General features: G+C 39.9%; 2 protein-coding genes across 2 annotated transcripts; one reads left to right on the top strand and one right to left on the bottom strand.

Annotated features, from left to right (window-relative positions):
- The first annotated feature begins 3,603 nt into the window (after positions 1-3,603).
- Positions 3,604-6,667, top strand: bcl2l16 (BCL2 like 16). The gene is given in 4 exon segments (XM_042487618.1): positions 3,604-3,636; positions 3,741-3,961; positions 3,964-4,331; positions 6,151-6,667. Coding segments are annotated over 3 exon segments (609 nt in total). The 5' UTR covers positions 3,604-3,636; positions 3,741-3,849; the 3' UTR covers positions 6,280-6,667.
- Positions 6,668-7,183: 516 nt separating this feature from the next.
- Positions 7,184-10,237, bottom strand: LOC121943978 (tubulin beta-1 chain). The gene is made up of 4 exons (XM_042487617.1): positions 10,127-10,237; positions 9,154-9,262; positions 8,826-8,936; positions 7,184-8,415 (listed from the first exon to the last, which is right to left on the bottom strand). Exons 1-4 carry the CDS (start codon positions 10,181-10,183, stop codon positions 7,355-7,357), a joined length of 1,338 nt encoding a protein of 445 aa, XP_042343551.1. The 5' UTR covers positions 10,184-10,237; the 3' UTR covers positions 7,184-7,354.
- Between the last annotated feature and the right edge of the window lie 15,258 nt (positions 10,238-25,495).

Genomic DNA, 25,495 nt, shown 5'->3' on the forward strand with positions numbered 1-25,495 from the left:
TGCAGCCACGCACACATCTACAGCCTCACTACAGGAGACAGGAAGTTGCCCCTGCTTGGAAATGTTGCCACATGAACATGTGAGAGGCCTGATAGGAGCCTCTATCAACTATGTCACTTCCCCTCATCCCTGGCTCAGCAGTGAGGAACAACTAGGTAGCCATTACACACACACACATACACACACACTGATACTACATCGGAAGTGTGTGTGTGTTTGTGTGTGTGTGTGCAGGGGGGTGGGTTAGGGTTCTTCATGGATGGTTAGCCTTATCTTCCCTCCTATGCACATTTACAATGTATGCTGCGCCAGATGGCCAGAAAACACTGAGCTGCTAATGGTACCACTTGATCATGTCTTCACTCCAATATAAATCAGTATATTAACAACGTACATAAATGCCATACAGCGAGCATTTGATTGATCCCCATGTGACACATGAAGCCATTTTATAAAAGGAGAGTAAACACCTAAAGGACAATGTAGATTTAACCATATGTGCCTGTTAGTCTGTGGGAGAGATGTCACAGGCAATATGCACTATTTAAATACATTTACTGGAATGTAATTACAATGGCTCCTCATGTTTGCATTTACATATATTTGTAGTTTATAGAGAGCCAAGATTACTGATGAACATGTGGTGAGAGTTAATTGGCCTATATGTATGATTCAATGCTAAAGCAGCTTTTATTTTGAAGTTCATTGTAAACAAGTGGTTATGGGTTCAAATCCAAGGGAGAGCTATCAAATTCCACATAAGCCTGGACACACACACACACACTAACAGACACACACACACGCACACACACACACACACACACACACACACACACACACACACACACACACACACACACACACACACACACACACACTGGTAAATGAGAGGTAGTGTGTCTCTGGTAATACATTACTGCTCCCATGTGGTGAAATACAAATCTAGCTGCACTTTTAAAGAGCCAGTTCGCCCTACACAAAAAGGACATACTTTCTTTCCTCTGTGTAGTCATAGCTCTTCATGCAGGTAGTCTTGGTTTTATTTCTGCAGGTTTTTTGATTTATTATGATCTGAATTTCTGCCTCCACCCTAATACAGTGGAGGTCAATGGGCTTTTGTTTGTGGCAAATCCCTTAACCACATCACTCCATGGAGCAGAAAAGCCTGAGTGTACTTACAATAAAGACAGATGGTGGGATGTATGATTAATTACATTTACTCAAGAGCTGTACAGATTTGAGGTTCTTGTACTTTACTTAAATATTTTCTTTTCATGTCACTTTATACTTTTTCTCCACTAAATTTCAGATGGGTACTGTACTTTTTTACTTTAACACATTTATCTGAAATTTTGAGTTATTTTTTCAGATTTAAATTGTTTTGCATAAAAATATATGGTGAATTTATAAAATATTCATTTTTTTGTTATGAATTAAATTTCAAGTTTAAACAAGTACAGATGATTGATTAGTTTATTACTTTATCAGTCAATAGACAGAAAAATAATTGCCAAGTATTTTGATAAACATCTAAGTCTTTTTCTGTTTTAATAATATTTTTAATTTTGTGGGTTTTTTGTTGTTGTTTTAATAACTTTGAGAATTCTGAGTTCTTAGGATGTTTTTTCCTCTTATTTATTTATTCATTCATTCATTCATTTTTTTTTTTTTACAGTTTTGAGTTTTAGGGGTGTTCTTTTCCAGATGTTTTATTATATTTTTTATTTTTGTATTTGGTACTTTTACTTTTATACTTCACATACTTTTTCATTTTTATACTTATTTACTTTTACTTAAGTTAAATTTTTAATGCAGGACTTTAACTTGTAACAAAGTATTTTTACAGTGTGGTATTAAGTTAAGTAAAAGATCTGAATACTTCTTCCAGCACAGACAGTGTGCCAGTGAGTCAGCGTGCAACACCAGGATCCTGAAACTGAAGCAGCTAAATGGGACTGAGTCCTTTTCTTACTCTCACATGCCAGCATGTCTAAAAGGCCTTAAGTCTTCTTAGCAGTTATAGCAACATCCCATTTCTACCTATAGCTTACAACAAAGAATGACCCAAAGCATGTATTATGTGGTTGATATCACATAATTGAAGGAAAATTAATTTTGCAATGCAAATTATGCCTTGATTAAACCTTTAGAACCTGAGATAGTTGGCTTGATTTCTTTCAAAATCATGGGAGCAAGGCAATGAGCAACGAAAGAAGAAATGACCCCAAAATTAGCAAGAACTCTACTAATTTCTAGCAATTTGTGCAGCATTTTTCATCAATTTGTTCTTTGCCTTTTCCTATGTTTTGGGGTTCAAAAGTTCGAATACTCCTGAAAAAAAAAGCACACAGCAAAGTGATGTCACTCCAGATTTCAAAGGGTACCTTATTAGGGGTTATTGTTGCCCTCTCTCTGGTTGGGATGACCAAAAAAAATTCATTACCATACACAAAGCTATAATTTCTTTGATGTTGATGTTGTATGATGTCTGATATTTTTCACTTAAAAAAGGATAAGTGATGTTTGAGAAGTGAGTTGCACATTATGTTTACAGTGACCACAGCCCTTTATTTTTTTTTAAATCAAATATTAATAGACTGAGAAAGAAGTTCCATCAAAACCTGAAACAGAGATCTCAAAGCTGTACAAATAAAACCAAAACTATATACATGACAAGAGGTAAGTAAGAGTGTGTTTTTTTTTAAATAAATCTGGTTAACATTTAAAACCAAATTTGTATTCCAAGTTGTTAGACAGACTCTCGGTGCTGAGAGATGAAGCTCATCAGGTATTAAATTATGATTTTGTTTAACGCTTTCAAACCCAAGCAAATTGGCCAGATTCCTTTCAAGAACTTTTAAGGGGGCAGTGATTAACTTTACAAGAACTAACCTAAACTTTAACAACTTATCAAGAATTTCTGAAAATCTGCAAAACAAAAAAAAATTGAGCTCTCTCTTCTCTTTATCAGGTTATTTTTTGGTCACGTTTTACTAATTTCTTGTAATTTGTGGGACATTTCTTGCCAAGTTGCTCATTGCCTTTATCTGTATAAAAAAAAGCAAACCAGTTTGCTCTGGTTTTCAGAGCTTTAAATGCCTGTGAGAGGCTTCCGAGCGCAACACGAGAAAACTGACTCCAATGCATGTTTCAAAGGGTTAAAGATTACAAATGCAAGATATGATTAAAAATATAGTATCATCAACATGTTCAAAATGCAAACACTTCTGTTTGAATTAAACAGAACATGAGAAGATTTTAGTGTCACCAGGTCATGACTCAGTGCGTTCATCATGTGCATGATGTTAACCCCTCACTGACGGCTGTAAGTGAGCGACATCAGCGATTGCCTGTAACTGTTTGCTCTGTGTAAAGCTGCCACGTTTCTCCTCCGTGCTGTTTATGGAGCTCTACCTCTGCTGTTGGAATGGGGCTTGTATGTCAGGACGGCCATGACTGTGCATATGAGGCTAGAGATCAGTGTCAGTTTCCAACAAGGGCTCTATATTTAGCTGGTGAGGGGACTGGGTGACCCAGTCTGACTGCAGCACGCACAGAGACACTTCTCTGGACCCCAACACTCTTTGACCTAGGTGCTGTTCCTTTTAATCACTGTGTGGTGAGGGGGGAAAGGAGGTGAGTTATCTATACTTGATTTACTCACTGAAAATCATTCTGCAGTATGCATGTTTATTTCCCTCTTGGATGTACTGTGATTTTTCAAAGTTTTGCCTTTACAGCATCCCCACACCCCCATGTCCGGCTGTTGTGCAGAGTGGATGCTGCTTGGCCATGGAGCTGTTCTCTGTGTCCCGCTGAGTGGCCATCTTGGTGATCAGTGAAGCCAGCATGTGTCAGTCGGAGATGCCAGGGGCCGGACTGGGCCTCAACAGTCCGGACCCGCTTGTGAGAGAGGCTTACCTGATGGCCCATGACTACATAGACTATGTGATCACAGGAGGGCCGATGGCACCATGGGCCCTGCCCCAACAGCCTGCACCACAGCCCTGCGTCACGCCGGGGACGAGCTCCTCACCCGCTTCCCCATTTTCTTCAGGCGTTGGCCTCGCGTCTTCCAGGATGTGACGGAGCACACGGCCTGCCCCACACTCATGAGCATCCTGGATGAGCACTTCTTCTCCCCTGTCCCTGGGGCCCGCCGCAGGGACCTGGCCTGGAGCGCGGTGCTGTCGGTGTATGTGCTGGCTGGCCAGATGGCTCTGCACTGCCGGGACAGAGGCATGGTGGAGGCCCTGCCCCAGCTGAAGGAGTGTGTGGGGGCCTACGTGGAGAGGGTCATCTGCCCTGAGATACGAGACAAGGGAGGATGGGTAAGATACAACACGCTTATTCTCTTCATCCACCTACTTTAACCCTTTGGAACCTGGAGCGACGCCTTATACAATATTATAACCTTATCATTAACCCTTTAATACCCGGATTGTCATAAGTTTCCTTTTGCTGCGTTCAGATGCCTTAACAAGCACCTGAAACCTTATATTTGTTTGGCTTATTTTGAAAACTTTGAAAAAGGCAATCAGCAATTTGGAAAGAGATGTCCCGCATTTGAGAAAAAAGAAAAAAGAAAAAAGAAAATGGTATGAGGTTATTAGAAAATCAGCTGAAACTTAGCTTTGGGGCGATTTTATATGATATGATCAAAAAAACTAAGGAAAATGTCTATGAATATAATCATTATATATTTAGAGTTATTATACAAAATAAAACACTTTATAAATATATTTCTTTTTTTATTTTTAGCATGTTTATTTATTTATTCACTTTTTTTTTGTTTCTTATTTTTCAGGTAATTTTCTTGTAACTTTTGGTAAATGCCTTGCTAATTTTTTGGCCATTTTGTTTTTGTAAGGTGCTCATTGTCTTCTTTCTGTCATGCCTTTGAAAGAAATTAAGCCAATTTGTTCAGGTTTTCAAGGGGTTAAACACATTGTTGTGATTTTCTTTCAAAAGCATATATTTTTTTTAAAAAAGCAATTAGCAATTTGGTAAGACATGTTCAACAACTTGCAAAACATAATAAGATTTAGAAAATGTATTTGCTTGCAAAAATGTCTAGGACTTTATAATTATCACATTATCATTTACATATTCAAATTTATTTTTACTTAATTGTTGTTATTATTATAACATATACTAATACTATGAAGCACTTTTTCAAAGTCTTGTTTACCTTGTTGTTTTTTACTTCCTCTTTTTCTTTCTTTTTTCTTTTTTTTTAAGTTTCAGGTAATTTTCTTGCATTTTATACTAATTTCTTACAATATTCAAATCTTTGAACCATAATCACATTGGTGTGATTCTTTAGACAATTTCATAAGTCAAATATTGCCAAAAAAAAGGAAAAAAAAGATTATTTAAAAATTAAGTTAGAGAACTATTAGTATTTTGAAGCACTTTTTCAGTCTTGTTTGATTGTTTGATTACTTTCTTTTCTTTTTTGTATTAATTTTCAGGTCATTTTCTTGAATTTATTGTATATTTTTTAAAGAAAACAAATACATTTTCTTAACAACACAGGTTCTCAGGCAACTAAGTCTAAGCCCAACAGCCATGCTCCATCATGGCAAACAAAAAGAAGAGCTCAGCTTCCTTTATCACTCCCTTCTTTAAGATCTTTCAACCTGGATTCTAGTTTTTGTGTTAAATTGGGCTGCGGGAAGTAAAAATGCAACACTGCCTCATAAGGCTGGTCATTTCATTTAATATTTTTGTACAAATGACCACAATCTAATTGCCACACTCTGGGGCTTTGTGTAAACCAACCTTTAATATTTTGTTTTTTGTTATTTATTTTGTTATTTATATATATATATATTATATATATATATATTTATATATATATATATATATGTGTGTGTGTGTGTGTGTGTGTGTGTGTGTGTGTGTGTATATGTGTATATATGTATATGTATGTGTGTGTGTGTGTGTATATGTATGTATGTATGTATGACAAAAAAATAGATCGTCATTTTTGGGTTACTGACTTTTGTATTGATTGTCTTTCTTTAGTGATAAATACAAACATAGTTTGACTGACATATCCTTTGAACATAGAGACATATTATCACAGTATGTTGTACTGAAATGTATAATTTCCTTGAAACTTAAATCTCCTGCTGTCTCTGACAGAGTGGTTTCGTGTCCCGCTTTGGAGAGAAGCTGGGTTTGGAGAGCCAGGTGAAGAGGGTGTGCTGTTGGACGCTGCTGGCTTTGGCCATGAGCATTCTCATCTACTGCCTCTGGAAGAGAGTGACTTAGCCAACACTGCCACCCAGTGAACACAGCCACTAGCTGTCCAGCAGCCAGGGATGGAGGGAAATGTCGGCAGGATTTTATAAAGCAGAACTCTGCCCAACCAGTCAATAGCGGATACACATCAATATAATTCACTTCACTGACAGTATTCTCTGTTCAGCTGCTGCAGATTTGTTGTAGTCTGTGACATAAGAGCATTTAAGCCATTCCAACAGTCACATGCTGGTGAAAACTGGTAGCTTTACAAGGTTGTTTGTGCTCTACATGAACTTTGATCTGGTATGAGTCAGCTGTGTAAGTGTACTGTAGTTTGGATTACACAGCAGACCATCATGCTCTGTATTTCTGCTTCACTCATGCTTTTATTAAAGACACTTTCTGTTCAACCATATTTGTGTTGCAATCTGGCCACTTGTTTTCAGCTAATCCCAAAATAGTAAAACACTGTTGTATACTGAACTCAGGCATTAATACTTTGTAACCTGAGCAAATAAGTTTAATTTATAACCTGACATTTTGCAAAAGGGAAAGGTAAAATTTAACTTTATTTAAATACACATTGGATACCTTAAAAACTAATTTAGGTCATTTTCTTGTCATGTTTCTAATTTCTTTGATTTGCAAACCTCTTACCAAATTGCATTGTTTTTTATACATATTTTCAAACAATCAAATGTACTCCAGTATATCTTTCAATGAATGCAAAGGCATCTGAATGTGGCACAACACTTAAAAAAAATCTGCTGATAGCTGTTAACTTTGATTTTTAAAAATAACTTTCTTGCAAATTGATAACTATACAGCTAGTCTTTGGTATGCATTTGCACCAATATAAAAAAAACTTTACCCATTATCCTCAATACATTTTCAGCTCAACTGTTTTAATCAATCCAGGACAGCAGACTTCTTATATGCAGAAGAACTTTTATTAACATGAACAGCAGACAGAACACTGAAAACTGGAAGAACTTAGAACATTACATTTCATTGCAGACAGAACACTGCAAACTGGAAAGGACTTAGAACATTACATTAGACTGCAATGCTTTGACAGCAGAGCTTTGGAAAAGTGATACATTTAGGCCAGCTCCTCCTCTCCCTCCTCTTCAAACTCGCCCTCCTCCTCGGCAGTGGCATCCTGGTACTGCTGGTACTCGGACACCAGGTCGTTCATGTTGCTCTCTGCCTCAGTGAACTCCATCTCATCCATGCCTTCGCCAGTGTACCAGTGGAGGAAAGCTTTGCGCCTGAACATGGCTGTGAACTGCTCAGAGATGCGCTTGAACAGCTCCTGGATGGCTGTGCTGTTGCCGATGAATGTGGCGGCCATCTTGAGGCCACGGGGAGGAATGTCACAGACGGCGGTCTTGACGTTGTTGGGGATCCACTCAACGAAGTAGCTGCTGTTCTTGTTCTGCACGTTCAGCATTTGCTCGTCCACCTCCTTCATGGACATGCGACCACGGAAGATGGCGGCCACTGTCAGGTAGCGACCATGACGTGGGTCACAGGCGGCCATCATGTTCTTGGCGTCGAACATCTGCTGGGTCAGCTCTGGCACGGTTAGCGATCTGTACTGCTGGCTGCCTCGGCTTGTGAGGGGAGCGAAGCCAGGCATGAAGAAGTGCAGACGGGGGAATGGCACCATGTTTACAGCGAGCTTACGCAGGTCAGCGTTGAGCTGTCCAGGAAACCTGAGGCAGGTGGTGACGCCGCTCATGGTTGCAGAGACCAAGTGGTTGAGGTCACCGTATGAGGGGGTTGTGAGTTTGAGGGTACGGAAACAGATATCGTACAGGGCTTCATTATCGATGCAGTAGGTCTCGTCTGTGTTTTCTACAAGCTGGTGGACTGATAACGTGGCGTTGTAAGGCTCAACGACTGTGTCTGATACTTTGGGGGAAGGCACCACACTGAAGGTGTTCATGATGCGGTCAGGGTACTCTTCACGGATCTTGCTGATGAGCAGGGTGCCCATACCGGAGCCTGTGCCACCACCCAGGGAGTGTGTAAGCTGGAAGCCCTGGAGGCAGTCGCAGCTCTCAGCCTCTTTCCTCACCACATCCAGGACAGAGTCCACCAGCTCTGCGCCTTCTGTGTAGTGACCCTTAGCCCAGTTGTTGCCAGCCCCGCTCTGACCTGTAAGACAAGAATCAACATTAATTTCATACACTTTGAGGCTTGATGAGTAGCAGCTTAAGTTAAGGAAGATTTGAGACTTTTGTAAATGCCATTTGGAATTAAGTTTAAGTTCAATTTTATAATAAGAAAAACAGGCAATTTTAGTTTGCTCTTTGTGGAGTGGAACACGTGAGAACAATGGACACTTTATATTATCATAAAAGTATTTATTTGGTTTACCAACAAGAAATGGGAAATATCTGGCATGTCTGGCCTGTTTTTGGGCCATGTTGTGTTTCTTAATTCACCTGTGAGACTCAGCTGCTTGCATTTCCAGCAGATTAAAGAAAAGGAATTTACTTGATCAGCAGGAACCTTGTAAAATTTTCTGGACATAAGTTTTACAATAATTGTAATAAAAAAATTACCGAACACAAAGTTGTCTGGTCTGAAGACCTGGCCAAAAGGTCCAGACCTCACAGAGTCCATGGTGCCTGGCTCCAGATCAACCAGCACAGCACGGGGCACATATTTACCACCTACAAAAAAAAGTATTAGGATTAATGAGGGGCAGATGTACACAAACACACATATGTATACATATACATACACATACACACATATATATATATATATATATATATATATATATATATATTATATATACATACATACATACATATACATACATACACATACATACACACACACACATACATACCGCACATGCACGCGCACACACACCTCTTCACTTACCTGAGGCTTCATTGTAGTAGACATTGATCCTGTCCAGCTGCAGGTCACTGTCACCGTGGTATGTACCAGTTGGGTCAATACCGTGCTCATCACTGATCACCTCCCAAAACTGTAAATCAAAACAAGGTAAACCATTTACATCTAAAACATCAACTCAGAATGCAAAATTAAGGCAGAAATGATGCCTGAATATATATACTTAATGTTAAAAAGTGGAGGCGAAACATTATTTCCCGCCGAGCTGACTTCGCGCGCGCGGCCCGACCCCCCATTGGCTGCGACTCAGGGGTTATGAATTTGAAAATTCCTGCTACGTCACTAACCGCCAAGCCCGCCCACCACAGGCAGAAGCCGGGCGCAGTCCGAAAGGCAATGCCAAGTAGGCCGACGCGAGCCGGAAACCGTTATACTAATCATTTGGTAAATACCGCTATTTTAAAAAAACAGGTAAACCACATTTATATCTTCATACCGATAAAATAAAGTTACAGGGTAACATAACGTGGCTTGTATCCGTTATTTGATCGACATTGGTCACTTCCTTTTTCGCATTGCAGTAACGTTTGCCAAATGAACAATGGCGACTTTAAGCTTGTCTTTCGACGTAAATCCCGTTAAATAATGTTTAAACTGTTAGTTAACGGCTTTACTATTAGCTGCAACTTACGGCCTAGGATTCAATTCTCCACACAGAAGACTAAACTACATCACAAAATTTTTAATTTTAATTTAATTTTTTACCCCCATCTACACTCCGTTAGATTACGGCTCAAAAGACGTCCAAAAAATGCCACTGCTTTAAATTAAACATTAATCAGCAGCATTCAGGAGTAGGGCGCATTCATTTTCCCAGGGTGTGGTTTCTGGGACGCGTAGAGGCACAAAGCACCGGCTCCTCGAGCAGGGAACACGGTGTTTCCAAATGAAATAACTCATTTTATAATTAAAAAAAAACACATTAAGGTTTACTAACCTTGGCACCAATCTGGTTTCCGCACTGGCCGGCTTGAAGATGAACAATTTCCCTCATTTTTAATTTCTGGAGGTAGCGTAGACTATGCTATAACTGATTTCGTCGTTCTGTAGTGCGTGCTCAACGGCTCAACCCTCGGTTATATACTACATATAGCCCCGCCTACCACACCACAACTCGAATGTGTATTGGCTGATTTGCGTAAGCATTCGTTACTGACACAAATTCAAACCAATCAAATGTTCACATGCTTATCCGCCATTGGCCTAATCCGCTGTCAATCACATTCATCTCCAACGTGTGACTAACGTCTAATCTGTAGACGTTGGCCTACTTCTCATGATGGCGGAATGGGAATGCGACACTTCTAATGCATTTTGTTCTGCATTTCATAATCGGATATTGGCGTCTGTAGGAGACAGTGAAACATTTTATTCTAACGATTGAAGAGAAATATTTTCATTTGTCCAGTTATAAGACAGCAATATTAGTTGGCTGCTACGAAGCTACAGTCCACGTGGCTGATGAACAGAACACAATGGTTCAGTTTAGCATAAATTTCGCCAGCGGAAACTGTCGCAACGGAGCTGGACATGACTGGCGTGGCTACAAGCACAGCTTTCAGTCATGTGCCTCTTAGGCAAAGGAGTCTACAGCTTTTCATTCCAGTTCAGCAAAACAACAGCTAGGCCTTTCACATGTTAGTTCCCCTTTCTGTGGTTCAGGTTATGGTAGTGAGTTGATGTGGTCTGGAATGAAAAACTGCATTCTTGATTTTGATGGTGCATGATTAACCCCTTGAAATCTGAGCAAATTGCTTTATCTCAAATAAAAACATTTGAGGCAATCAACAACTTAAGAATTTTACAACATTTTTTACAACATTTTTATTATTGCTTTTCTAATGATTATTTTGATCATTTTTTCACCAATTTTTGAGTTCATTTTCTTGTCAGCTTGACCTAATTTCAGACAATTTTCGAGACATCTCTTGCCAAGTTGCATGTTGTCTTTAGCCATGTTTTCATATAAAATCAAACCAATTTGCTCACTTTTTAAAGGTCTAAATGCTTGTGAAAGGCATCCAAGCGTAACACAAGACACTGATGCTGAGCCTGTCTTCAAAGGGTTAAAACCACTGGGTAGCAGCATCATATTTACAAAGAGTGAATACGTTTTGAATAGCCTACATTATGAATACAATACATTTTTTTGAGTTACGTCATATTAAAGAAAACAATAGTTACATCACAGGAACAGTTATATTTAAAATATTGAAAATGTCCTGAAATCCTAGAAACATCCAAAGATCCTAGAAAAATCCCAGAAACGTCTAACAGTCCTATAAACACCCCAAATGTCCTTAAATCCTATAGAAATGTCGTAAAATTCTAAAAATGTTCAAAAATCATAGAAACATGTATGGGGCTGCTGTGACTGGTCCCTGGACTCTCTGTCTGGAGTCTGTCTGCAAAAGTGACCCCCAAGCAATGCAAGTTGCATTTCCCTGCCTTGGTCTATCTTGTGCTTTCCTCCATCTGAATGTAAATTTTAAACCTGTTGGACTCAGCTTTTACACGTCAGACGTTACATCTATCAGATTGATGGTTGATCCTTGAGACAGCTAATGTAAGATTAAAGATATTAGAAGTCGGATACAATGTACGGGGTAAACAACACAAAGAAGAAAAGCTGGCTCAGACGCAGATCAGATGCAGCATGCCTGCAGAAAAGAAACGACTCTGTGTTTGTGCTGTATTGTCTGCTGTTATGCAGAGCTGTGGAATGGGGCAGATGGGCTTAGTAATAGTGAATCTGAATGCCAGGCGTGGATGTAGATGTGGCTGTGATACCAGCTAGCACTCCTGCATGGTGCAGTTGCCACGGCCATGTCTCTAACAACAGAAAGGGGAAAAAAACCCCTCCCAGGTGGTTATCGCCATGACGATTAGGGTGTTGTGGACTTCTGTGCCTCAGTACAGGGCTTTCTATAAGCTCTCCATCCATTTCCCCAGGCTTTCGCACATTTTCTATGGCATACCTTACATTTTTATGTAGATTTGTGGTTGTGCAGTGTGGTAAAGACTTTCTGGGTTGTGTGAATAGTAATCAGCAAGTGAGTGATGATGAAATTTATTATGAATTTGTATTCCCACAGCCGGGGACTGGAGGTTTTCACAGGAACGCTGCTGCTATCCTATCATATTCTATGGTATGTAGGTCACGCTCATTCTCCTGTGTGTGCATTGTAATCTGACACACAAAGGCCTCCTCTGTTTGCTCCATGACACTTGTCATGCACTATGTCATGCACAGCAGCCACATTTGTCATACTGTACATCATAACTTGAGGGAGGAAATTATCAGGTTGAGATAAACTGCGTAGCCATGTTTGCGGGCCTAAACGCAATGGCCTGACTTGCCAGTGCGGCCCCCGTAGCAGCTTCAGTTGATTGTGATGGGTGCACTCTGCTGCAACAGACATGTCGCACCGCATCTGCATCCCATGTATTTCGGCCATTAGCATTTAGCTCAAATGTATGTTTTGCCATGTACAGCCTCACAGAGCTCTTAGCAGAAACTTAGTCTTGTTCAGAATAAATTAAACTGTTTGAAGCAAAAAACGTAATATAAAAAAGTACGAAAGGCTCTTGGGAGTTTTAGCAGAGGTAGGCCTGTATGCCTGGCATTAGATAATAAAGATACAAAGTACACGTTTAAATGTCTGAATAAAACAGAAACTTTTGTGGGGGGTTTTTTATTTCACAAAATCTGTTTGATGGTTAGTTAGAACATTTCTGGGTTTGGGGGGTTCTACTGGGGGAATTTGGACCCTAACTCAGAACTTACAACCCTGCAAACACTGACTGATAACTTATACTGTGTAACATGTCAGCATACCATTAAACTTCAGTTAACAGCCTGGGCCATTATTTCACTTAAACCGTTGAACTCAACAGGCGTAAATTTGGGACAGGCGTCTATATGGGGCGGGCTTTCAATTTCTTCCACACAAAACTGTTGCTCATAAAAAATGGAAATACAATTACACTATTTATTTAATCCCCTGAAAGCTAGGCAAAATTATGAGAGGAAGGTAATGAGTTACAAAAGAAGAAATGACCCAGAAGTTAGCAAGAAATCTATGAAAAGTAAAAAAAAAAAAAAAACCCTGAAAATTTGCCACAAATTATATATATATATGTGTATGTGAGTGTGTGTGTGTGTGTGTGTGTGTGTGTGTGTGTGTGTGTGTGCATAGAGAGAGATAGACAAAGTGAAACAAAAAAAATACAAAGCAAGAAATAAACCAAAAAAAGGCTTCAAAATTATAATAATTCTGTAAAATAATATATTATTATTATTTATGAACATAGTTTACTGGACATGTTTCCTTTGCTTTATAATCTTAGGATTTTGTGGATACTCCTTTTGATCGCAGTCAGTTTGGGCTATAACTCATCAATTATTCATTGATCTCTGTCTTTGGGACATGGAGTGCGTTGAGTGGTTTGTGGTGACAGCTTGAGGAGGTCAGCTGGAGCTTAATGCATGAGACCTTTCAGTGCACTGGAAGGAGTTTTGCTGTTTGATGTTTTTTATAAGTACATTACCTCATGATGAAGCACTTCTCCCAGTGAGCTTACTGTACAGGATCATGCTGTGTGTCTCTGCGAGGGCCTGTAGATCCAGTGCTGCGTGCAATGACTCAGCATCTCTCAGAGCACTGCAGCATTCAGCACTTTGCCTCCAGCAGCTAGATCAATATTACAAGAAGGAAACAGATGGCGCTGGGATAGACACACCCAGAGGTTATAGTGCTTTAACTAGATTGCCTGTGAAGTCACTGATGTCATTCGATCATAAAATATGTTCAAATAAATCATAACTGAAACACACAAACTGTCTGTGGGGACATATGTTGAACTATTTTGAATATTTTCCAGATAACTTGGATTGAATATAAAAAAATGTGCACTTCAACTGCAATCCCAAAATATTTAACATTTCATCATTGCATAGGGACTATATGCTATGCAAGACTGTCAATTATTGTCTAGAAACACGCTCACCAGCAAAAGTGTTAATAATTTCACCTTATTTTTAAAATATATTTGTTAAAATCTGCACTGTGTCTCCTGGATGCACGAGTTTGCAGTCTGGCACCCGGTCAATACCTTTTTATAAGTTGCAACCTCACCTGCTTTCTATGCCCAGGAACACCCCAAACACAGCAAGATAAGAAGAAAGTAAGAATATCCAGGCAGAGGGCAGAGTCATCACTCACAGTCAACCATCCGAGGTTGTTACATATTACTGCTTTGCAGTGGACTTGCGTGTCTACATATTATGCCCTAGTTATATTTCTATGTCTGCTATATATGTCCCAGGATGCTACCATGACGTCAACACAAGCACGTGGTGAGATAACGCTGCACATGGTTATGCTTAGAAAACGAGCACACATAGCAACCAACGCTGGGATGTCAACAAATGCACATGCTGTCACAGATGGTTAGGATTCGGCAACAAGGGCACAGATGATTAGGATTAGGGGAAGGAATCACATGGTAAGGCAAAGAACAAAAACATCACATTCATGAACACCAGACTCCTGCTTCAAAGTCCAGTATTAGTTGAATACATCCACCACCCCTACTGCCCACCCTATAGGCACTTTTGTCCTCCTTATATTACATTGTTACTGGCAGCAATTCAACCTGACACTGCTCTGTGGCGTACCATGCAGACACAACAGGTTCCATGAGACACCTCCCATCTGCATATTAAGCTGCTGTGGTAGGTGCTGACCAGCCGTCCGGCGGTGTATAATAACACTAAGACTGGTTCTGTCCGGCCACGTTCTCAGCTGATGTCGTCCAGCAGCTCCTCATGCGGACGTGAATGGTGGCTCTTGACGTTAGGATTGAATTCCAAAGCAGCTGTCAAAATAGCTGCATTTGATGACTTTAGAGTAAAAATGGGCTTCAGAATCCTGCAGGCTATATATTTAAATAAAGAACACTGTTGCTAATGTGTTCTAGAGCTAAATAAACTTTCTTTATACTTTTTCATTTTTAATTTATTTTTTTGGGTGGTGGTGGGTTCCAAAACTTAAAAAAACCCCACTCATATCTGCTTATTAAAAGAAAAGAAATAAACAGAATCAAAAGGAAAACATGCATACCTAACCCTACAGTGACATAGGCAAGTGTTAGTGGTGCTTTTGACTGTGGTGGCATGTGGCAATGAGTCACTCATCTGGATGAGAAAATCAGCTCACAAGCTTTAAACTCTCCTTCAGCTAGCTAGCTGGCTAGCCAGGTCAGGGTTTTAGATGTAAACATCCATAAACACTGAGAAGAATGGACACCAGCTGAACTACCATAGAAAGCAGAAATACAGTAGACAACCTCAGTACCGCATCAGTTTCCAACAGGATATCAGGAACTGTAATGTCCTTTAATTCATCAAACTTTGGCTAAATCCTGGAAATCACCATTCAACCAGGAGACTCCTTTTCAAGTCTATTTGCAGATCTGACGGAGCAAAGAACAGGAGGAGTGTGTTTCATGGTAGATAAGGACTGGTGTGATGGTGAGAATGTGAGGTGCTGTCCTGTTTCTGATGTTGAGCTTTGGAACTTGGACTTGGACTTAAGTCACACATCTGCAATCAAATAATTTATCTATTATACTTCAAATGTGCAATAGGATTTTTAAGGTGCAATAACTCTTTAAATCACTGTCTTAACTGCAATATTTGTTGCAATATTTAATCCACAACAATCCTCTGTGCAGTTATTCAAATGTGCAATATTTGTCAAACTCTTGAATTTAGACTATATTTAACATGTTACTCATACTATATATGTTTTTATTGTTATTCTTATTCATGCATATACCTACATTATAGCATCACACATATATTTATATTTTTAACTAACATACTTGTTTTATACATTGCATTTTAGCATAAGGCACAGTTATATATGTTACACACTTTACACACTCAGCACATTATACATATTTACAATTTAACATTTTAGTAATAAATATTCACATACTCATGCTAATTGTTTGTTACTTTATTCATTTACATTTAATATTTTTACACACTTAACATACTCAGCACATTATGTATACTTAAATATATTTTTGAAAGTACAAGTTTTAATTGTTTTACTATTACTGTATTTCTTTTTTGTATTTAATATTTTTTACATGCTTTGTGGTACTTATTTCTACTTGCTATAGTTTTCTATGCTTGGCATCAGAGCAAGATAAAAAAAACAACAACAAAAAAATAACAAAAAAACAGTAACTTTGAGACAGGGGAACCGAAGATGCTAATATGGTAACTCATCTCTGGGTTTAGGATTCATTACTGGGGCTCTCTGTAGGCTACACTAGTATTTAACAATAACAATGTGTACTGCAGAGTAATTGCTGCTTTGATGCGTACATTATTAACCACTGGTTTCTAAATGTTTTCTGTCATGCCCCTCTTTGAAAGCAGATAAAATGCATCCACATAAGAACATAACCTGCATGATAATAAAAAATAAAAATTTAAAAAATCACACATAAACACTTTATGCTCTTTAAAGGGCAGTAATGCAGCAGCGGGGGAATGATCTTCAAGTGTGCAGCTGGTCTGCATAGATATTATGGGGAATAGGTTATCAGGGTGGACAGGTGTTAGACAGGAACAGCTGGGCTCATGTAGCATATACAGCATGTCTGCTGAGGGAACCACTGATTCACTCTGCGATCAGGTTTCTGTGTCCTCGCTGCAGCAGCATTCAGGCAGTCTTCCATTCTGCTGCAAACCACAACACTTACAGGCCAAAGACACATAAGACACGATCAAAGTGCGTCAGGACAAGCTGTTTGTTTGACTGCAGGTTACACCCCAGGCTGGCTTTGTAAGAGATGCTGAAGAACACAATGACTCTGCTGGGAAAGAAGCTGAATGAAAAGACTTTTTACAGTGATGTACCTTCATTTGGATGTAGGCCACAGATAGTAGATTTTTTCAAAGAGTATTTGGACAAAGGCCAGGCCTGCATGAAATACTTCAACACTCGATTATGACCCATTCTTGACACAACTATGCTGCCTACAAAGCAAAACACATGAACATATGTAGTCAAAATGGTGTTTTGAATGAAATCTCACTTTTTGCCATGTGTTTACAAAAAACATTTGTATGAAACAGAGAGGTATTCAATCCAATCCAATCCAACACTACAAAGCTTTTTACAAAGCAAATTTAAAAACAACAAAGCTGACCACAGTACTGTAGGGCCAATAAATAGCAAAGTCACACATGAACACACACACACACAAACAGACACACACACACACACACACACACACACACACACACACACACACACAAAGAAACAATAATGACAACTCTCATAATGGGTTAAAGGCCAAGGAGTAAATGAGTTTTAATAATTGATAAAGGAACAGGCAATACAGGGGCCATCCTAATGTTGGGGGCAGCTAATTCCACAGTTTGGAGGCTACAGCTGAAAAGGCTTGGTCACCAGTAATTTGCAGACTTGTCGAAGGGACGACAAGATGCAACTGCTCAGCGGACCTCAATCACCTCAAGGGGGCACTAGTCTGCAGAAGGTCAGGGATGTACAATGGAGCTAACCTTTTTGAGGCTTTAAAAGCAAACAATAAAATATTTAAATGAATCCCAAAGTATACTGCGAGCCGTTGGTGGGAGGCCAGAATGATTGAAATGTGCTCACACTTACATGTGCCTGTTAGACAAGCAGCAGCATTTTTGGACCAACTGTAAGCGTGAGCCTGGCTGACGCCAACGTAAACTGTCTTACGGAATCCAAAAGTGATAAAAGCATGATTGAGGCCCTTAAAATCAAGTTAACTGAGCAAGAAAGAACACATTTTATTTGTAGAAATGGTATTTGCTTTGTTAAACAACTTAAAATAATTACTTTAATCACTAACACATACCGAAATGAATTAAGGTTTCACAACTTAATTTCGAAGCAGTTGTGTTAATCGAATTTGATAACTTGATCTGAAAAACTTTATTCATTTATGTGTATCAGTTTGAAGTAATTATTATAAATTGGTTTACAAGATGGTATTTCTTTTTTTCATTCTCTATAGATAGTCCAAAGACAGAGTGGAGTATTCATGTCATGTGGGTTTTGGGGGTGAAATGATCAGCCTGAAATAATAAGATTTAGGCATAACAACCATTCTGTCTGTTACACACAAAACATTTAACATTTTTTCTCAACCTTACTGCTTCTGCAGTTTAAAGGGAAGAAATAAGAGCCTCCCACTGACAACAGGAAATGGTGAATATGACAAACCAGTATAAGACAGACTGCATTGCAGGGGTAGAGCAAAGTGGTAAGACAGCCTACCAAATTCCTGTAAGTAAGGAGAATACTGTGTGAGAGTGTGAGAAAAGACTATATGTGCCCTGCTTTTGAGTAATACTGATGGAGAAATACATCCATGCATTGATTTTTCCTATCATCTACGTCGTTGTGTGTCTTTAAGAGAGCTGTGTGTTTGGCTGCTCTCCAGAGAGTCCAGCCAGGAAGTCCATTTGATGCAAACGAAGCCAGACAGTCACCAGCAGGCTATGCACGGCCACAGCCCCACAGTGTGCTGAGCAGGATGTTCTGTGGGCTCCAGGGGAAGTCCGACATGCATCTGCCCACCCTGCAAACACACCATATCATGTTATAAAAATACAACAGAGTCATGAAGTGGGGGCTGCAGCCCCAGCTGGCTGCAGCGGGGGAGGGGCTTATTCTACTGTACTGTCTTCTGTTCTGTCCACATCTCTGGGACCTGAATGTGTGTGATTACACAATTCTGTCGACTTCAGTGCACTCACTGAATGCATAAACACAGTCTGTTATGGTGGACTCAACTGTGCTGTATGTATCCTGAAAGCATTTATAGATCATGTCACAATTATCAGCAAAATGTTATCAGCTAATAGGCTGGTCGCCCCTAATGGCCTGCAGACTGTAATGCAGGGTTCCCGGCAGCATGTCTGACAACAAGGGGGAGGGATCAGGAAGTAACAGGGTTTATGGGAAATGTGGTTTGAATCACAGACAAAACATTTAGAGAGTAAATGGACTCTCAGTTATACTCACTAGCTGTGTTCGAAACCGTCCCCTCCTTCACTCATTCACTATTCATTATGTAGTGTGTATTAAATAGTGCACTATATAGGACATAACCAAACGAGACACTACGTTGGAATTTTTTCCCCCCGAAAATACATGACAATACAATACATTGTGGTAGACGGGAGTTGAATGTAGTGTACATCGTATGAACACTCAAATTTGCTATGCACTGAGGGCACTTTATAGTGAACTATATAGTGGATGAAATTAACAGCAGAGAATTTGGATACCACTACAAAATGGCGAGCACACTATATGGTGTACTATATCTGTAATAGGGGACAGTTTCGGACACAGCTACTGTCTCTGCTCTCACTGACAGTAGCTGTGTTCGAAACCGTTCACTCACTCACTCACTCACTTACTATTCTCTATGTAGTGTGTATTAAACAGTTAACTATATAGGGAATTTTCTTCCACTGGAAATACACTTTGCATTGCGGTTTATGGAGTAAAATGTAGGGTACATTGTGTGTGCGTTTGAATTTGCTTTGCATTGTGGGTATATTTTAGTGCACTATATAGCCTAGTGGATGAAATTTACTGCTGAGAACTCAAACACTACTGCAAAATGGCAAACACACTATATAGTGCACTATTTCCGTGATGAAGTGAAATCGAGTGAAATCTTTGCCAGAAATTGAAATATATACAAGAAAAAGATGTTTTTATAAAGAGTGATCAAATTTATTGCAGCAGAGGACAAGATGTGCTGATATTTAGGCTATGTGCAGATCGCAGGCAAATCTGATATTTCTAAAATCCTAACCCTGTCCATTCCAATGGATTAATAATCTAAACACAGAAATTTCCTCATAGTAAAAATAATAAATGGTCAGCTGATAAGGTAAACAATTATTTATGTTAAGGTACGAAAAAAGGTATTAAACAAAAAAATGCTTTCTGTTAGTGAAGAGCTAGCTAGCTAGCTTACAATAACCTTAGAAAAGATTAGGCAGCAAGCTCTTAGCTATGCTGCTAAGGCTCGATGTCTGATGCTTCACTTTAGCTGATAAAGTAATATAGTGTAATAATATGCAATTGAAAAGTTAGTTAATAAGTGCCCTAAGTTGTTTTTACCTAGTTTTGGTTCGCCTGGACTTTTTGTGTAAAAATGCACTTAAAACCTCAGTCCCTAAATGCACAATAAATCTATATACATCTGTAACGACTTGCCTGTCATTAAAGTCGTTTGAGAGGATGAGGTCCTGTATGTTTGTGTGACGCGCTGCTGCTGGTTCATAAGCATGCTGAGTCCAGGAAAGTTTTAATAATTTAATACCTCAAAACATCACAGCTACTTCAGCGGCTTTCAGGTTACACACGCCTAAAGGATGGTAAACGTGCACTGGCGGCGAATATGTAACAAAGCAATAAACTGAACAAAGGCGGTCAACAAAAATTGCGGCTACCTTCACTCCTCTCTCTCCCTCGACGTGCAGGTAAACCAGCTCCCTATATCACCTACGGCAATCATCCCCAGTGCCCACGTGACCCAAGCCCTGTGCATCACCGTGGCAACCAGACCAAGCAAATCAAGAGACGAATAATCCACCAGTGACACAATACGGCTCCTACAACATCTTTTTTTCAGGACAACCTGGGCTACCAGAATATTTAGGCTGCAGTGATGTCACTTGAATGTACAAATAGTTATGCGACCATAAAGACAAAAGAAAAAACAAGACGGAAATTGAATTGTACAGATCTTTAGCGATAAACCACACAAAAGTATTATACACAAGCTTTTTTTGTTGAAGAAAACCTTTCTCCCAAGTGTTGGGAATCAGAAAGTGAAAAAAATAAACATTATAACTATTATAGTTCAAAAAATGGACACACTTTTTCCCAAAAAAGCCTCATGTTTTTGGGGTTTTTTTTGCAGTTGTCTGTGTATCCCATTATTTGTGCCATTCTGCAAAGCAGCTCCTCTCTGTGATGATGCAAAGGGCCACATCACACTTCTGACACTTCAGAAGGCCCTGATTCTCCTGCCTGCTGTAAACACAAAGTTTACATCCATATGAAGCCCTGCTGCTTGTTACACTGTCTCTTGATTTACCCTTGTCTCGTGTTTATTTATTACTATAGGGGCTACCAGTGTTTACTCTAATGCAGGAGGCGCTACCAATAACACAGAGCCATAGATACAGTAAGATCAGGCCAATCACAGTGCAGGTTGCATGCTAAGCGGATACAGAGCGTTGTATCGTCCTCCAATTAGACGACAAGACCAAAACAAACCTCTGACCTCGCTCCAAAGGAACTATGGGAAACCAATATGGCATTGAGCATTGATGCTAATGTACTTTTATCATCGAAATATGGATAAAATATGGACGGAAGACACCTAATATCGGACCCATCATTACGGATTTATTGAACAAGGTCCCGTGAAAACACTCGAATTCCCAGGCTGGATACTGATGCTTCTAAAAGAACTACGATGCATCAGAGACATCCATCTGAACAGCACAGCCGGCAGCTGTGTAAAAATAGGACGATCCGACAAACGGGCTCAGAATTAGGACAATTTAGTGGAACACATTTCAGTCGCCGGCTCTAATTCTTTGGACCATACCTTTATGACCAGTCATGGTGAGCATAAACTACGCAGACCAGTTGATACTAGTTGAGTGTGGCTTTCAAAGTGTAGCCTAGATGGTGTGACTGCAGTGCACACCTCTTAAAAATCTAGCCAATTATGTAATATTTTACTAGCACGTGTTATAATAACACGAGTTATTAATCCCTCTGTGTCCCAGACTGATTTATAATAGATCCATGGTCCCAGATGGGTTCTCATCTGGTTTCTCCACGTTAATACCAGCATGCTCTAAATGGAGGACGTAAACAGAGCGCCAGTGGTGAAGTAAGTCTATGGGTTTTTTTTAACAGGTTTTTGGTAAAATGCCCAAAATAAGATCTGTGGTTAACACAGGCTTGACTTAGACGTTTTGTTCTGCAACATAAAATATGTCCGCTTAAACACCATTTTTGACCTTTTAAGGTTTTACTCATCTTAAAAAAGTTGTTAACAAGTGGCTGAATTGGACTACAGTTTTTGTTGGGACGTTAGACGTCATCACAGCAGACACAGAAACTCCTTAAACCCACTTGTCCCGACTTAATTATAATACATCCATGACTTGTCTGAATTCGGTCCAAGATGGCGACTCGGTAAGACATTTGCTCTCAAGCTCCACTAAAATTGTTCGTAAAGCCAAATTTCGAAGACTTTACTAAAAAGATAATCAAATTGGACGTTATCAGACCGTCATGCCTAAACCGGAAAACAAGGAAAAGAACGTGAGTCGGTCAACGCAAGCCACAACTTGCACAACTACGCCAGCACCTCGGCTAACAAAAATTGCTCTCATGGAGGCTAGCGACTTTGCACTCTCCCCACTTCCTGACACTCCGCTACAATGCCTGGCTACAAAGGAAGGAAAGCCCGTTGCATATGACGAGGACAGCCTAGTTGCCCGGTTGTTGTCCATCATCAACTCCAGAGCAGACTCACTGGAGAAAAAGGTAACCATTGAAATGGAAGGGCCAGGGGCGTCATAGTGGGGGGAAAAGTGGACCTGACTATCCAGGGCCCGAGCAGGGAGAGGGGCCCATGACAACCCTGATATTTTTTTTTTTTTTTGTGATGTTTATTTCAAATGAATTGGGCCCTCCAATTAATTGGTGTTATTACATATATTGATAACATCAACGGAGAGAATGAACTTTATGTCACAGTCCTCCCAACATATTGGACATTCTGGGGCCCCCTCTTGGAGGCGTAAAATGGTTTAGTCCGCCCGACAGCGACCGGTGACAAGTGTAACGTCAGTGAGCCCAGATTGAATGATCTGGGGGCGAGACATGATGCTGCACAAAATGCACAAATCAGGGTGTCAAAAAAAGAAGGAGAGGAAGGAAAAAGAAAGACGGCAGAATGAGGGGAGGCAGCTGCTGACTTCTTTCTTTCCCAAAGGTGAACCCAGTTTGCTTGTTAGTTTGCTTTAAGTCCAATTAAAGTTAAGGTAGTCCACTCCAGACAGCTGCTGCTGATGTTTGTATGCTCACGTGAAGTCTTTAGCTTAGCTAGTTCCCAACCAGGCTGCTTGCGGCAGTACGTATAAAGACAATTATGGGCCAGCTAACGTTAGTTGTCAACATTAACCAGTTTCAGACACAAGCAGTAGCGCTGGAGCAGCAGCAGCAGCAGCAGCAGCAGCGACCAGTCCAGGTGGCTCCTCTGAAGATGAGCAAAGACAAGGTGAGATTGTTGTTCCAGTAGGCTATTCAGGGGCGAGCTCCCCCCACCGACCCCCCTTACTGAGAGAGAGAGAGAGAGAGAGCTGCTGCCTAAATGCGAGTTGTTTCAGTTTAATGTAAGTTAGCCTTTTGGTTCAGTGTGTGTGCTACAGCCTATTGTCTACTAACACAGCATAGCTGAAAGTGAAACTCTGTGCTGAGACTTAATAAATGATCCACCAAGCAATATTTCTACTGCATATCAACATGTAAATCGCCTGCCAATATCACTGTAGGCTCAAGTGCACACTAGTAATATATTAATTGAACAATAAATCAATGTATTATTTTTGTCTGGTAAAAAGCCTCAACATTGCAGTGCAGTACTGTGCTTAAAAGCTATTGTCAATGCTCAATAAATTCATGATGTTACCAAAGCCAATGAATAATCATGTTAAATAACTGTGATCTCAATATCAATCAAAAATAATTGTGATTATGAGAGAGAGAGAGAAAGAGAGAGAGAGAGAGAGAGAGAGAGAGAGACATGTCAGTGGTGAGAACATGGAAAAACAATTAACTCTTCCTCTCAATCTGGCTGAAAAATGGCTTAAAACATTTTTGCCTCTGCAACTTGCTGACCATGATGAATGCTGTGTGTTATAGCAAATAATTAGGCTAGTCTAAGCATCTATTGTAGGAAAGCATATCTGATGTTTACTTCACGTTTGATTTTTAATGAACATATTTGCAACCTTTCACATTATCTTTGGACTTGTTCTAAATGGTAGATGTCAAGCACTGTCAAGCGCTCTCTTGTGGCTACTTACCAGTTATGACTGTTTGATTGACAGCCTTAGAGCTCAGCCCATAGCAACACAAAAATGAGCCCTGTTTAAAAGACAATCTGTCAACATAATAAGCAATGCTTGGCCATATGTTTCATTATTTTTAGCAATTTATCTTGCACTGAAATGGCTCAAGAAATACAAAGTGAGCTTGCTTTAAAAAGTAGGTTGGGGTATTTATATGCTAAGAGGCTAATGCAGATTCTTTATTCTTGTAGATGTAGAGAGTTCTGCATCAGATGCTGAAGGCGAGGAAGGGTGTGAGTCTGAGGATGTGAGACAAGGTGAGCTCATAGAGACAACTTTAAGTTATTAACAGTAATCATGTGTACTAGCAGTTTCAACTGAAACGAGCAGCAGCCGGTACTATCATCAAGTAGGATGTATCATTACATGTGAGACTATAATTAGGTTGAGGCTAACGTAAATCATGTGTGTTTCATGCTTGTAGATGTGTTTGAGAGTAGTGAGGAGGCTGTGGAGAGCGAAAAAGAAGGGCCAAGTGAGGGAAAGGCAGAGGAGTTGTTGTCAGAGGACCCAGGACTGTGGCCAGACAAGCTAAGTGCTCAGCAGAGAGAGACTCTAGTTTGTAGACTGGCTAGTGAAAGTGTAGACCTGACCAAAGTGGCACCCAAAGACAAGGAAGGCAAAGCATTCCCCAACTATCTTCAATATGTTAAGTCGGCCAATGGGCGTGAGAAGATTAGGAGGGACTGGTTGATTCACAGTGACAGTGCAAAGGCTCTGTTCTGCATCCCATGCCTTCTGTTCTCACATGAGCAGACAAGGCCATCTAAAAGTGCACTGAACAGCAAGGATGGACTTAAGTTATCAGACATTAAGTGGCAAAAAATGTATAGAAAGTTCCCAGAGCATGAGACACACACTCCCCATAAGCAGTGCTATGTAAAGTGGAAAAGCCTTCAGCACTCATTATTGGTAGCCACAGGAGTTGATGGGCACCTTCAGAAACAGTTCCAGACAGAAGCAGAGAAGCATACAAAGATCTTAGAGAGACTTTTGGATGTAACTCTTCATTTGGCTTCAAGAAATCTTGCATTCAGAGGC

Source organism: Plectropomus leopardus, chromosome 6 (assembly GCF_008729295.1).
Source record: "Plectropomus leopardus isolate mb chromosome 6, YSFRI_Pleo_2.0, whole genome shotgun sequence".
In the NCBI taxonomy this organism is placed as follows: domain Eukaryota; kingdom Metazoa; phylum Chordata; class Actinopteri; order Perciformes; family Serranidae; genus Plectropomus; species Plectropomus leopardus.

Excerpts from the sequence above, each read along its gene's own strand:
- LOC121943978 (XM_042487617.1), bottom strand. The coding sequence starts at position 10,183 with ATGAGGGAAATTGTTCATCTTCAAGCCGGCCAGTGCGGAAACCAGATT. Across the intron at positions 9,263-10,126 it reads GAAACCAGATTGGTGCCAAG|TTTTGGGAGGTGATCAGTGA; the intron begins GTTAGTAAACCT and ends TTTGATTTACAG. Across the intron at positions 8,937-9,153 it reads CTACTACAATGAAGCCTCAG|GTGGTAAATATGTGCCCCGT; the intron begins GTAAGTGAAGAG and ends TTTTTTTTGTAG.